We start from the raw sequence: 15,869 nt of genomic DNA, 5'->3' as shown, positions 1-15,869 counted from the left end.
AGCCGCCATGGCCAGCAGGGGACACAGGCGCACCCAGGAGCAGGTGCGAATTAAGGTGAAACAGCTGCGGCAGGGGTACGCCAGGGCCACAAGGGGCGGCACCGCTGCAGGGGCTGCCACCTGCCCCTACTTCGCTGCCCTCCACCAACTCTTGGGGGGCAGGGCGGTCCGTGCCAGCCCGGGGGACATCGAGCCGGGACCAGAGGGCCCTGACCTGGGCGCACCGGAGGGGCCACCGCCAGCTGTTCCAGCAGGGTCGTCCAGGGAGACCGTACCAGGTAAGTAGTTTGAATTAAGTAGTTCGGGGGGGCGGGGGGGGAGAAGAGGGGGGGAGACCAGAGACCGCGTGCGTGGGCCATGCCTTCCACAGATCACGCAGACACCTGTACACGTGCAAGCACGTGCCATGCCACCCTTGGGCAGGTGGCTCCAGCTGCGTGACACCCAGGGGCCATTGCCCAATAGGCACATGCTCCCGACCCCGGGGCAGGACCCAACAGGATGCTTTCCCTTCACATGTCCCCTCTACACGGAGGCAGGGGACATCTCCCCTCCCCCCCGCCGCCCCGGCCACACTATACATGGCACAGGGACATGGGTGCGGTCTTGGGGCAGCTCCCAGTCCCGGGGAGAGCCAGACATCCTGACCATGGCCTCTGTACAAGCACAGCGGCTGTGACGGTGCAGGACATGGTCACCCTCACGTTGTGGAGGGGGCTGGGCATCATCCTCTGCGTCCCCAGGGAGAACTGACCACTTCTTTCTCTACAGCTGCACCAGCTGCTCGTGCAGGGCACACCACCCCGCCCGGGACATGCTCCCGCACCCGCGGCCTGCTCATGACCGCCAGCACGGAGCAGGAGTACCGGGACCAGCACCTGGGGGCCCTGCGAGCCGTGCACCGCACACTACAGGCCTGGATGCGGGAAGACCTGCAGGTCCGCCACAAGCTGCTGGCTGAGCTCCGAGGGCTGAGCACCAACCTGCAGCTCCTGCTGCAGAGCATGGTGCCCCATGCTGGTCCTGCGCCTGCTGCCCCCCCAACTGCTGTCCCTCCTCCCACTCCTGCCCCCCCTCCCACCTCTCCCTCCTCAACCCCCACAACCTCTTCCTCAATGTCCACACCCCCCACCTCAACCTCCGCACCCTCCACCCCATCCCCCTGGGGACGCCGAGGCCCCCTCCCTCGCCGTGCTGGGAGGTGGTTGGCCCGGCGAGACCCCCCACCCCTGATCCTTCCGTTTCCCCACCCCCTCCTTTCCCTTGCTTCTCCCTTTCAGCTCCCTCCTCCCAGTTTTCCCCCTCCCCTCTCCCACCCTCTCTCTTCCCCTCTCCCACCTCCTTTTCCCAGTTTCCCCGAGTTTTGTTAAATAAACAGAGTTTCTAGTTTTGTCCACACGTTATCTTTATTTTGTGCATCAAGAAGAGGGGCTAGAGAAGGGTAAGTGGAAGGAGGTGAGGGAGGACTGGGGCACGAGCCCCTGATGGGGAGGACTGGGCTGGCTCTGTGGGCTTCTGGGGGTGGAAGCTCTCCTGCAGCCCCCCAATTGCCCCCTCTCCCCAGATGGCAGCCTGCGGCAAGTGCAGCCGGGCTGATGGCCGAGTGGTGTGATGTGCCCAGTGTGGGTACTCCGGGCAATCCAAGCCAAAACTGCTTTGCAAGCAGGGCACCCCTGAGAACTGTCTGTCCGGGGTGGGGGTCGGGTCCCTTTAAGCGCAGCCCTGGGCTAGCCTGAGGCAGCATCTCCACGCTCTAAGTCCTCCTCTGATGCCCTGCCGGCACTGCTTCCGGCCATCCTTAAGCCCAGTTCAGGGTCCACTCTGTGTGGACATGCTAGTTCGAATTAGCAAAACGCTAATTCGAACTAGTTTTTTAGTCTAGATCCGTTAGTTCGAATTAACTAATTCGAACTAAGTTAGTTCGAATTAACGTTGTAGTGTAGATGTACCCCTAACTATCTAAGCTTTCCATGGTAGGTTTAATTAAATGAATAAGGAAATAAGATAATACAGGAGTCAAATGAATTGTGAGCTCTCCAATATAAATGAGAGTTACACCAGATTTCCAAAGGAGGGATGTATCGAATGGCTGCATTGTCTTCTGTATTACTGGAATTATCAGTGGTCTTAGAAAAGTCATGTTGTTTGAATATTGAAATAGCACCACAATTCTGTACTGTGCTTTACAGAAAACAGACCCCATCTCTGCTGCAAAGAATTTACAATAGAAATAATATAATTTTAGGAAACAACAGTGAATGGATGAAAAAAAGGAGAGGCCAGTATTACAACAAATGAAGTTTTGAAATATATGTTGATTAGAGGTTGATTATATATCTAGATATAAGTAGTGGGCTCTTGAGTAAAGATTTAAAGGATGAAACCAAGGACATCATGCATTGTCAAAGAGAGGTAATTCCACACAAAGAATAGGACATAAAATAGGTCACAAAATGAGTGAGAAAAAGAAACAAAAAGAACAACAAACTGGGAAGAGTGGGCAGGGCAATAAAGCACAATACAAGGAATAGGGTTGAATCCTGGAAAAGGTCACGCAGTGCCATGAAAGTGAGTCTGGCCATTGTGGCCCCAACCCAATCTTTACAAGCAAGAGCTCTAAGAGAAATCCAGAAGATATTCTGGGGATTCAGAGAGCATGCTATTTGCTGATGAGATGGACTGAATATGCATGTGAACTGTATGTGTCTAGTATGTGGCAAGGGTAAAGAGTTCTTTGCCTTTTTCTGTAGTCTCATGAGAAATAGGATTCTACCCTCTCTGTTGAGAGAGAGGAACTTGACAGGGAAGTAAATTGGCTCCACCTCATGTGCGAGTCCAGAAATACAAGTTAAGCTGGAATTGACCCTTATGTATCAATCACTCCATTGCACAATGAAGACCTTTGGGATCTGCTGCAGTTCCTCGCTATGGTGGCACTGGTGTTGTCAAGGCCAATAGTGCTTGGTAACTTTAACATCCACTTGAAAAGTGAGTTACCTGAAATAACCCAGGATTTCAGTCACCAAGGGACTATCCCAGACTGTTTCAGGCAAAAATTGTTGTTAGGCACATACTTAGTTTGGTGTATGGGATAGCAGTGGAGGTAGAGAGTCTTAATGTTGTCATAGGTCTAAGACTAGCCACTGGCTCTTTTGATCTCCAGTTGGGCTTCAGCTCCCATGTCTGGCTAGAACCTGTTTTGATGGGCTTCTCTCAGAAACTAGAGAGACCTGAGGAGTTCCAAAAGGGTCTGAGGGAGAAGTCCTTTTCTCTGGCAGACTACTATTTATGGACTGGTGAAATACTTCACTACTCTGGTCCTCAATCATATATGAAGTGACCTCTGGGGCTCTTTTCCACAGTTTCTGCCTCATAAGTCACCTTGATTTACAGAGGGCCTGCAACAATGGAAGCAAAAGAGAACATTGGTGGGGCAAATCTAGATTCAAATCCGACAGACTGCAACAATGATTTTTAAAACTCTTATCTTGTTGTGAGAGAGACAAAGAAACGATTCTTTGCTTCCACTATCATATTTGCAAAATCATGTTCAATTTGCTAGGTTAATCTGAGATTATTTTTTTGCTCAGAAAATGAATCACATATCTCCAATTGACGGAATTTCTTCATGTCGGATAAAATTGCTCAAAATTAAGTCATAGTTGTTTGCCTCAATGGGAGCATAGCATGTTCTGGAGTGGTCAAACCCTACGGCCAGGTCTATACTACGAATACTTTGCCAATGTAGGTATACTGGTATAATATACTGGCAAAGCACTTCTAGTGTTGATGCGGCTTACGCTGGCAAAACAACTGGTACACCTTATTTCAGCCCTTCCCTTCCCTACCCTCTGTAGAATTTGTCAGCTAGATTCTGATAGTGTTTTCTTTCCACAAGCACAAGAAACCTATACCTTATAATCTTCACTAGCTGCCTACAGATTTCCAACTTGATTTATAGTGTTGGTTTTGACTTACAGCCCTAAGTGGCTTGAAACTGCTGAAGAAGTTGCCTTTTTCCTCATGACTGGATGCAGTTATTGTTAGCAGAAGCACCTGATTTAGACCCAAATTATACTAAAAACATGACTGACAGGCAACAGGTGTTCTTTTTTTAGAGCCCCATATCTTGAGATGGTTTCCAATTAGGGCCATAACAGCCAGAGTTTTTAATTTTCAGCGGTCATCTTTTTTCATTTCTCAGAAAGATGCAAGAGGCTACATAAAGGAAAGCATTAGGGAGAAATACTGCTGCGAGAGTTAAATTAAGTCTTTATTGGATATTTTTTGTTTCTGATATTTTAAAATGGGAGCCAGATTAGATTTTGATTTTTAAATGTATATTTTAAGGAGATTTAAAAAAATGTCTTTACACTGTATCTACAACAAATACATAAAAGTTATGTGAGAACAGGAGTTTTAAATGTTGAAAGAGACAAGGAACCAGTGAAGGGATCAAGGTGGTAAGGTAACAGGTATATATATTCACAAAAATAGGAAAGGAAAATCATTTTAGTATCAACATGGTGAATAGATTAAAGGAGGGGGCAAACTTAAGTGTTAAAGACACTATCAGTATGTGAAGAAAAACTCACGATCTTATCTGTGGCAGGTCTGTTTCTATTTTGTGTCCTGTGTTTCTGAAAATCTGAATAGCTGCCTCAGCTACCTTATCATCTTCCATCCTGAGGCACTGCAGGAGAGACTCATATGTCTCTGCAGAGTGGAACGAGGTAGGATGTGTGAAAGACAAAACCTGTAGATACACAGCAAAACCGAAAAATGTATTTGCGCATGCAGAATGGATTACCAACAAACATACTTATTTTCTTATTTTTCTTTATGAGAAATAACAGCAGTGTGCCGATGACATAAGGTGCTTTCTTGTAACAAATCTTAAGATGCATCTTAAAATAAATTTACTAACATTGTTCAGGATTCCCCATCCATTACTTTAAAATCCAGGTTTTTTGTTTTTTAAAGTAATTTGAACGTATTTATTCAAGGTATTTTCATAGCCCAACCTTATTTTGAGAAATCTCAAAATCCCAGTTTGGCATGGACTTCACCATTGGAAGAACCTAAATAAGCCCTCCAGGAACGAAGATGTGACTAACTATGAGAACACAGAGGTGCCCACTGGTGGGTGAACAAACTATGGTTGCCAAGAGGACACTAAGGTAGCTGAGAGACAGTCCCAAGGATTTTAAGAAAAACTTTTACCTACCACAACTGGCACCTCAGACCACGTAAGAAAAATTCCCTATTGACCACACAAATGGCAAACCTTCCTGATAGCATGCTTCCAACTACTACTCAGTAGGACCCTGAACAGACCCTCTCTAAGTTCAAAATCCATGCAAATACATGACTGACAAGCAACAGGTTCACTCCCTCAGGTGTAGAGTGGATTAGCTGGCATGTTGAATCTTGCTTTCACAGGGCGGGATAACAGAACTGATGTGCCCAACCCAGCCATATGTCACAGTGTGCTTTGTTCTGCTTGATTTTCCTTAGTACCCAGGAAAACAAGGGGATTGAGAGAAAAATCTCTCAGAATCCCTGACCATCACACAAAGAAGGTGTCACTCAGGCCATGTCTACACTATGCTGAAGATCAGCGCTGTCATGATCGATCTTCCAGAGTATGATTTAGTGGGTGAAGTGAAGACCCACTAATTATAACTGAGAGGGCGGCCCCAATGGTGCTGGTATGCTTGGTGTCCCTAGCCTCTGTTTGTCAGAGGCTGGAAATGGATGACATGAGAGGGATCACTTGGTGATTCCCTTTTCTGTTCACTCCCTCTGGGGCATTTGGCATTGGCCACTGTTGGAAGACAGGAAACCGGACTAGATGATCTGACCCAGTATGGCCATTCTTATGTTCCTCACAAAGAGTAAAGGAAGCTGATGGGAACAAACTCTCCACTCTGCAGACAGTGATTTAAGATATGTCAATTCCAGCTATGTAATAATGTAGCTGGAGTTGATATATCTTAAGTAGACCTTTCCCTTTAGTGTAGATGTGCCTCGGAGAGCACAGGCTGCAAACTCCACTCCAGAGCACTTCACTTTTTGTTCGCATTGACAGAAACAAGCCTGTAATCATACAACCATAAAGATATCACTTGTGCTCTCTAGAGAAAGATCTGATGGAATCTGCCAGAGTGTTCTTAACCGCTGGAAGATGCATGGCAATCAGGGAAATTTGCAGAGATATACATAAGTTCCAGAAGACGATGCAACTCTCAGAGTTGCAGAGAAAAAACAGTTACCTTTCATAACTGTTGTTCTTCAAGATGTGTTATTCATGTCCTTTCAATTAGGTGTGTGCGTGCACAAAAGCAGGATTTTTGCCTAGCAGCAACTGTTGGGTCAGCTTAACCAGCACCAGGAGTGGTGCTGATATGGCTCTTGACAGACGGCCTTGCTGACCTGTGCAGCCTTATGCCCCAAGATAGAATGCCAATATAGTGGCCAAGGGACCCTTATAGATGAAATGGAGAGACCCTGGTGCTTCAGATGATGTAAGTCAGGGCTACTCAACTTTGGAAGCCCCGGAAGCCAGAATGATACTTACAGCACATGCCAAGGGCCGCAACTTAAGTGTGATTGCATATACAGGCAGTCCCCGAGTTACGTGGATCCGACTTATGTCGGATCCGCACTTACGAACGGGGCTTTTCTCGCCCCAGAACTAGCGGGCGGCGGGACCACCCAGACGCGCAGTAGTCCCGCCACCACGTCCTCCGGGGCGCGAAAAGCTGCTCCGGGTGTCCCTGGTCTGCTGGGGAGGTTCCCAGCAGACCAGGGACACCCCGAGCAAAGCCTTGGAGGCGGGGACCCCGCCGCCTCTGCGGCTTTGCTCCAGGTGTCCCTGGTCTGCTCGGGGTGTCCCTGGTCTGCTGGGAGGGGTCCCCAGCAGACATGGGACACCCCGAGCAAAGCCTTGGAGGCGCGGGACCCCGCTGCCTCCGCGGCTTTGCTCTGGGTCTCCCTGGTCTTCTGGGGGGGGGGGGGGGGGCGGCGCAGCTAGTGCGCCCTCCCCCCCCCCAGCAGACCAGGCTTTTGTTGTGGACGCCTGGGGTAGAGCAGCTGGGGTGCTGCCAGGTTGGTCCTGGGGGGACCTACCCGGCAGCGTCCCAGCTGTTCTGTCCCAGGCTCCAGATTCAGCCACTGTTGAAACTGATCAGTGGCTGATTCCAGGAAGCTGGGGGCAGAGCAACTCTGCCTCGGGCTTCCTGTAGTCAACCCCTAGTCAGTTTCAGCAGCAGCGGCTGAATCTGGAGCCAGTTCCCAGTTACGTACAAATTCAACTTAAGAACAAACCTATAGTCCCTATCTTGTACGTAACCCGGGGACTGCCTGTACATGCAAATAGCTTTTTCACACAATGCCCTGGCACTTCCGGCACCTCCTCCCTGAGGACTAGAAACATGAACACCCTGTATCCCTCTGTTCCAGCCAGCCCGTCCGCTTGCGTCTTTCAATGATTACCCCCGCTGGGAGATGCCTTGCCATTGTGAAGCCTGTTCTCAGTGTAGGCCATGTTCAAAGGCTCCTACACACAGGCCGTGTTGAGCTCCACATAAACCCAAACTGCACCACAGGCCACAAACAACCGGGCCGTGGGCCGCATGCAGCCTGTGTGTTCAGTAGCCCTGATGTAGGCAGTCTAGTATAAGTGGAATTGATGTTAATGTGGAGGATGAACTGAGCTGTGAAGTCCAAATGGAGACTCTCTTCCACTTGGCCAGGTAAGTGGCCCTTGCGGAGTGTTTTCTACTACCCACAGGGACTTGACAAACAAGCTCTGAGCAGGGAAGCTCTCTGGCATTCAGCCACAGAGCTTCTAAGCCGTGAGATATAGGGACTCGAGGTTCAGGAGATGGAGATGACCTTGGTCTTCTGTCAGAAGATACTGGTGAAGAGGGAATGTGAGGAGCACTTGCACCGACATTGAGGGATGTGTACTACTGCTGACAAAGCCTGGATGCTGCTATTAATATGACCTGTGCTTGATCTCTCTTGACCTCAAGAAACACTTTGTGAATCAATGGAATTGGTGGGAAAGCTTAGTGGAGATGATCTCTCCGAGAGAGGAGGAATGTGTCGTCACAGAAGCCCAGGCGACAGTTCTAGAACGAGCAAAACAGTTAACACTTCCTCTTGTGGCATGTAGCAAACAAATCCACTTGGGAAGCACTCCACCTCAAGGAGGAGTAATTCAGAAGAGACCACTCATATCTGTGAAAAGATTTGCTGAGGAGTTCTGCCAGCTTGTTCTGTACTCCAGGAACATAAGATGCCTGAAAGTGGACTGAATGTTCTACACACAAATGTCTCCTAGAAGGGCCTATTTTCCCAGGGGAGAGGAGCGGGCACCCCCATTTGTTGATACAGAACACCATTGTTGTATTATCTGTCATCATCAATATACAGTGTCCTGATACATATGTTTGACAGGTCAGGCATGTGAGGTGCACTGTCCTCAGTTCTCTGATACTGATATGTAGAGCTAAGTCAGCCTGAGGCCAGAGACCCTGTATCCTAAGGTCTGCTAGGTGTGCCACCCAACCCAAGTCAGACTCCATCCATCACAAGTAACTAGGATGGCTGACAGGGTAGAAAACGGGCTTTGGAGTGGGTGTTGATGGGTTCATCCATCATTGGAAGGAGTTTAGCACCAGACACTGCAGAGTAACAATCATGTCTAGTCCACTGTGGGCTGGTCAATATAGTGGGCCTGAAGGGGCATGAGCCTGGCATATTGTACCACATAGGAACAAGCAGCCATGTGTCCTGTAAGTTTCCAGAAGTTCCTCACTGTGGTGGTGGGAAATGGCATAATGCTGTAGATAATGTTGATCAGAGACTGAAAGTTGGACTCGGATAAGAATGTCCTGACCTGGTTCGTGTCAAAGATAGCTCCAATAAATTCTATCCTCTAAAATGGAGACAAAATGGATTTCCCTTTGTTCAAAAGGAGTGCCAGGTTGTCAAAACTGTTCTGATCAATTGGATTTGGATCTCCAACAGGAGTCTGGAACAGCTCTTGATCAGCCAGTCATCCAGGTATGGAAAGACCTGCACATGCTGTTTGTGTAAAAACACCACTACAACTGCCATGCATTTTGTGAAGATCCAGGGGGGTTAAGGACAAGACAAATGGCAGGACTGCAAAGTGGTAGTGGGTGTTTTTCACTGAGACTCTGTGATATTTCCTGTGAGGTGAAGTGATGGCTATACAAAATAGAGATGCGGCTCTGCATAGCAGTCCTTATATACTAGTCGTGTAGTTGATACAAATTGTATTGACTACATGGTTCATTAGATAACTACATTTAACTTCCTTAATATGAAAGTAAGTGTCCTTTAGGTCAAAAGCAGTTTACCAGACTGCTGGATTTAGGGATAAAATAATGGAGATGAGAGAGACCATGCAGAATTTGAGTTTCTTTTACGAGCTTGTTGAGTTCATGAAGGTCAAGAATGGGCATGAGGCTGCTCTTGGCTTCTGGTATTAGAAAATACTGAGAGTAAAACCCCTTGCTCTTGTACTCCTGAGGAAATTCTTCTACTGCTCCGGGAGCCAGAGCAAAAGCACCTCCTTTAAGGAGTTGCTTGTGAGAAGGGTTCTTTAAGAGGGATGGGGGAAGAGGGATGGAAGGGCGGAGAATTGAATGGAGTATCCTTTCTCTATCATGCTGAGGGCATAACAGTCAGAGGTGATATGGGAGCAGATACGGTAGAAAAGGGATAGTTGGGAAGCAAAGGTAGGGCAGTCTGCATCAGGAGGGAAGCTAATATTCCATTGTTAAACACACCTTCAAAAGGTTTGTTTAGAGATGAAGGAAAGTTTTGAATGGCTAAAACCTTGGCCAGGGCTCGAGTGCTGCCTTTTCCTACTACTGCAATTTCCCCTGTGGAAGACAGTTTGAGGCCTGGTATAGGTGAGGCTGGGTTTGAGGCTTGAAGTGCCTATGTTATGGTGCCAGTGTTTAACTACCTAAGGGCAGTTCAGAAAGTCTAGTTATTTTAGCTCTTTCTTTGCTGGTGTTGAACAGGATAAATATTCCCAGTTTTGTTTATTGACAGCTTCCACCACTGGGATTTAGGGGTAAGGTACAAGAAAAAATACTTTAAGCAGAATACGGTATTTTTTTTTTCATTTGTCTGTTTACGTGTGTGGCACTATGGTTGAGAACTGCCATAACATACAGATTGTGGCCAGTAGAGCCATCACTGATAGGCCAAGCAATTTTGCCCAGCACTGTCATATAAGGGATGTCCAACAAGGTTCCTACATGGCTTCTTACAGAACTTGCTAAGTCTTTGTTATCGGTTTTGAAACGTACTGAAACTGTCAATGTAAGATTTTGCAAGAGGCATAACAACTGCATCTGGCAAGGAAGAGGATTTGTAGTAAGAGATAATGTGTTTCTTCTTCCTCTGCTAGTTACTCCTGTGAAGCAAGGTCGATAGTGGCTGTTGCTTTTGGCACATCCTCTTATAAAATTTAATCCTGTAGAGATGCAATCTTGTTGCCAGAAGGGGCTCGTGTGTTCCAATAAGCCCATCGAGAAGGAAAGGGGAAGGCCATAGGGCGTGCTGGGTGTGTGTCCTGCAGGGGCTTCTGTGTGGTGCAATGCAATGGAAGGAAGCTGGAATAGTAAAGCAGAGGAGCCTTGTAAGGACATCTCAGTCAGATGAGCTGCCACTTCCATGTCCATCTGATGGGAAGAAGGGCATTGCCAGTGGTTGAATGGGTACCAGTGTCAAGTCTTCTTTAGATGGTACTGGTTGGAAGCTCCTTTTGGATTTGAGGAACCAGTGACAGTGTTGGTACCAGACAGTATGTCACATTTGGAAACTTAAGTCTGTATTGTCTGGGAATCAATGTCAGTAACCTGGAGCAATGACGACACAGGTTCTTCAAAGATCCGAAGATCATTATGACAAAGAAAATTAGATACTACCAGAGACTCTAAACACTGTATGCTGGGTGGTACTGGAGACAGTACTAGGAAGTGTGATCCATGGCCCCTTCTCTGCTGGCAGAAGAAGGTGGTACCAATAACTATTTCAGTTTAACCTTAAAGTCCATGTGCTTTGGAGGCACTGGATCTTGTACCAGCTTTGGTGCCTCTGTGGGTAAACAGACATCTTCGTGCATAGTGTATTTTCCCTAGTTGGTGCCCGGTTCTCCGTACTAGAAAAGATGGGGGCCTGTCGCAATAACTAGGGCCCAACCAAATTCATGGCCATGGAAAACGCGTCTCAGACAGCAAATCTGCTCTTTTTGGTACTTTTACCCTACAGATTTCACAGAGGAAGCCAGCATTTCTCAAAGGGCGGGGGGAGCTGACTCAAAAGGGTCAGTTACAGGGGCTCACAAGGTTATTTTAGGGGGATCACAGTATTGCCACCTTCATTTCTGCACTGCCTTCAGAGACAGGTGGCCAAATAGCAGTGACTACTGTCCGAGGACCCAGCTCTTCAAGCAGCAGCACTGAAGTAAGGGGAGGCAATATTATCCCCTCTATCCTTACTTCTGCATGGCTGTTGACAGTGGCTCTGCCTTCAGACGGGAATAGCAGCTGCTGCTCTCCAGCTGCCCAACTCTAAAGACAGTGTGACCATCAGCAGTAGCAACATTGGGAGGGTAACACTAGTGCAACCTCCGCCTCCCTCCCCCCAACAATAATAATCCTGCAAACCTCCACATAACACCTTTTTGGGTCATAATCCCTACAATTACAAAACCATGACATTTCAGATTTAAATGGCTGAAATTATGAAATTTATGATTTTTAAAGTCCTATGACTGAGAAATTGACCAAAATGGATGGTGAATTTGGTAGGGCCCTAGCAATAACTTGTGTAAGGATGTGAGGTCTCCTGAGATCCAGACCAATGGGGTGACTTTCCCTTGCTCTTATTCCACAGCCTGGGAAATTCTCTGGGATCAGTAGCAATGAAAGTCCCCAAAGGCTCTATGAGTAACTGAAAACAAAGATTGGCTGGGCGGGGAAGGGGGGAAGTGACTCAGCACCTGGGGATCTCAGAGAACGTTCCACATCAACAGGAGTTTTAGCCTAGAGTTTGTCCTCCATCAGTTTTTTATACCATAATGTTTTATAACAGCTCAAATTGGAAAAGGTTAATAAATATTGCTATCAAATACAATGCAAAATCCTTCCTTTCAAAATCACTTTTCAGGTCTAAATGTCTGAAATTCAAAAACACCCAGCAAAAATGAAATGTATGAGTTTAACAAGGAGTGAACTGTATATATTACATCATTAGAACTCATGACTGCTAAATACAAGAACAATTTGTACAGCTTACAGATCTTCTATCACACCATCTCAGAAAATTCAGCAGCACCATTTTGAGTTTAGAATTTGGCTTGCGCATGTAGTGGTGATATTTGAAATTCCTTTTTCTGGAGCCTTCCCCCAACACCCTTGAAGCATTTTTGGAGGTTTAAGATCTTTCAAGGTACTTGAATCCCTAGTACAAGGAGAAAAACAGAATGTGCCTCCTCCACTCAGTTCCTCACCTCTCCTTCACTTGCCTATGGCCACATTGGGGGGGGGGGGGGATTTTGTTCTCTTGATAATTTCTTCCCAGTGAAATCTTCCATCTGGCAAGCAGTCCCAGCAGTACAAAAGCTCCAGAAGAGATCAAAGAATCTAGTTCCAGAAGGGCCCAGCTGCTGCCTCCAAAACTGTCTCCTCCAGTCAGGCTTTTTTACATTATTCTATTTAGGAACAGTTATCCTGTTCATCTCCACTGTACTCACCAGTACATGCCTACAATGAATAGCAGCCTCGGCATTCCCTCCATCTATGACAACTGAGATACTGGGGAAAGACTGGTCTTACACAGTGTGGAGGGGATGTACTGGGCCCATACAGTTAAGAGGAGAAATGGTAACCAAGCTGGATTCAGAAAGACATGTCTGGCTTGAATTATTATAGGTGTAGAGTCTGCTGGCATCAACTGGATCCATAAGGACTCCTGATCACTGCTATTGGCTTCAATTCCCCTGCAGATTGAAAATCTGGGGCACCACCACAACTGACCGGTACACTATTTGTTACTTTAATATGGGATGCAATTGGAAAACTAATCAGGGTCTCCTAAGAACTAGGGGAGAGTCTCACGGATTAGATTAGAAAGTACTGATTACAATACAGTGACTAGCTCCTTTAGTGTATCTAGAAATCACTGGAGGATGCAACTCTTTTTACTGACATAGGCAAATACAGAGAGTAATTACAGAGATGCTTTTGATGGGATGTTAGCAAATCTTCATATTAAACAAATGTTGCAATATTTAGCATTTGCATTATGAAGAGTAAAAATAATTTCTGAGGAGAAAGATGTGGAAGGAGAAAGGAATGTAACAGAAAGGCAGGTTTTTCCTGCTGCCTCTCCTGTTTAACAGACATTGGCTTTATGCAGGCTCTTGCCGGTTCCTGACATACCAGGTGTAGTTTATTAGATTCTGTTGTAAATGTGAGCTCCCTTGTGTAGAGATGAAGCTAGAGTCTGACATATACCTAGAAAGGGTGCTTAGGCTGGTTTTAGTAAGAAGATTAATGCAAAAATATCATTATGAAATATCCAGCCTAAGCCCCCTTTCTTGTTGTTTAAGTTGGATTGGGAGTCCATTACCAAACAGGGTAAGAAAACTAATCTATATTGCTGTAGAATACCTTGAGAAGTTCAAGTCCTGCACGGATAGCAGTATCAGGACTTACACCCTCCTCTTCATCATCAGCTGTTCCCTCTATTGATTTATTCATCAGTTTTACTAGCGCGCTAAAATAAGAAATTAAAATAAATAATATATTTTTAAACTTAATCATCTTCATTAACAGCGACAGACTATTATAACAAAGAATTTTCACATTAGCGTCATTTAGTTTTGGCATTAAACTAGACTGGTCAGTATTAAAATACTTTCAAATTTTGGTTCTAATGGGCTAGTAAAAAGATGTTATAATTTATAGGTTCCTGATTTTGCTGGGAAATATTTAATTTAAAAAGCCATTTTCAGATAAATCAAAAGCATATAAAAACACACACACACAGTTTTTAGTAAATGATCCCAAATCCCCTCAATATAACTTTCCCCCAAAGCCTTCCCCCAAATTGTACTGGCAGTATTAGCTCAGCTACACAGTCAAGTGCCACTTAAATCACAAATAGAGCCCCAAGATTCTCCTCCTCCTCAAATCCACGAAGAAAAAGTAATTGATTCAATTATTAGATAGCATTCTTTGTCCAATGTTAGCTATATGGAAGTTAAATATGCCTAGTTTCCTCAAGGAAGGCCATCCAAATAGTCAAGTTATAGATAGCATGTTTTAGATTTGTTTCCACAACATGCACCACTAAGCCTTGGAAAAAAAATAAATTAAATTTTTTAGACTCATAGAAATGAAGAAAACTATATAAACAATTTTTAAAAATGCAGACAGGTATTTCTGTACCAAATGTAAATTAATATGAAAGATAATCTTGGTACTAACATCTACTTGAAAGTCGGTAATTGGTCAATATGATCTCCCAGCCTACCTAATTGCTTCTGAGTCAATATGCACTGGGGCAATTCTTTCCAAAAGAAATTTGACCATCTCCAGGAAAGGATTTGTTGGCTGCTTGGGATTTGCAAGCTTCCGGGCTATCTCCCGCTACGAAAAGAAAAAAAAGTGTTGTATTACAAGTATAAATCATTGTACTAATTTAAATTATTTCTTAAGTGCTGGATATTTTATATTTGCAGAAATAATCCTGGGAAAAAAAGTCAATTCTTCATATAATCATTGAAAAGGATGGGTGATTGCTACCTTGGACTTTTAAAGGGAGTGATGGGAGTTAAGCATATATGCCATTTTGTGACTATGTAAGTTCCTATCAGCACCTCTGGGTATCTAAATACCTTTACAAGTGTGACCCAGTTTCTTTTATGCAACTAGCCAATGGCTGAAGCACTTGACCCAACTACTTAAAGAAAAATGGCTACTTACTGTGGCACTCTGTGCCTCAAAGTAACACTGGTGAACCCCATCATCACCCACCATATAATTATATTTTATAATTATCTAAATTTTATATATATATATATATATATATATATATATACACACACACACATATATACACACACACACACACACACACACACACACACACACATACATATATATTTTTTATAATGATATGGTGCCATGCAAGATATTATATGAAAAGTCACAATCTCCTGAAACCCACTGTTTGGTTAAAATATGTATATTGTTAGTATACATAAAATTAGGAGATGTTGTTGTAGGATTGTTACTGAAATTCTGTAATTTTGAGGGTCTACCAGTTCTCCTTCTTCAAAAAAGGTAATATTTTCCTAGGAGGGTGTTAAACAATACTTAATCAGCAGGCGAGTTGTAAGCAAGGGATTTATAATGCTGCAAGAGAGCTTTGCAAGCCTCACAAACAAGGGAATGCACAGCTCTATGTAGAGTGACCAGATATCCTGATTTAACAGGGGAAATCCTAATATCTGGGGCTTTTTCTTATTTAAACGCCTCTTACCCCCATCCCGTCCTGATTTTTCACACTTCCTATCCGGTCATCTTAACTCTGTGACTTAGGAAAGCCAACCAGGACATATTGGGACTAATGTTTTCCAGGCACATGAACTGAGCATATACAATAGGGGACAATGGCATCATGCTTTTGCCTTTCTCCTCCCCTACATAAGCTGGGGTGCTGGGAGTCAAAGATTTGGACTGAGAAGACTAGTCCCAGGCTTAAAGGGTAAGCTTGTGTACCAAGAAATATAACTTACCTGCAACATC

General features: G+C 45.3%; 1 protein-coding gene across 5 annotated transcripts in view; it reads right to left on the bottom strand.

The window, feature by feature from the left end:
• Nucleotides 1-15,869, bottom strand: part of PDS5A (PDS5 cohesin associated factor A) — a 154,927-nt gene that overhangs the window by 28,312 nt on the left and 110,746 nt on the right. For all 5 annotated transcript variants that reach the window (XM_025187940.2, XM_075930551.1, XM_025187941.2 and 2 more), the window contains 3 exons: nucleotides 14,593-14,708; nucleotides 13,728-13,833; nucleotides 4,596-4,756 (listed from right to left, as the gene is read on the bottom strand). In XM_025187940.2, the coding sequence (XP_025043725.2) occupies nucleotides 4,596-4,756; nucleotides 13,728-13,833; nucleotides 14,593-14,708 (383 nt within the window). The remainder of the gene's footprint in view (nucleotides 1-4,595; nucleotides 4,757-13,727; nucleotides 13,834-14,592; nucleotides 14,709-15,869) is intronic.

The sequence above is a fragment of the Pelodiscus sinensis genome, chromosome 5, assembly GCF_049634645.1.
Source record: "Pelodiscus sinensis isolate JC-2024 chromosome 5, ASM4963464v1, whole genome shotgun sequence".
Lineage (NCBI taxonomy): Eukaryota > Metazoa > Chordata > Testudines > Trionychidae > Pelodiscus > Pelodiscus sinensis.
This window is presented reverse-complemented; position numbering and strand designations above follow the sequence as displayed.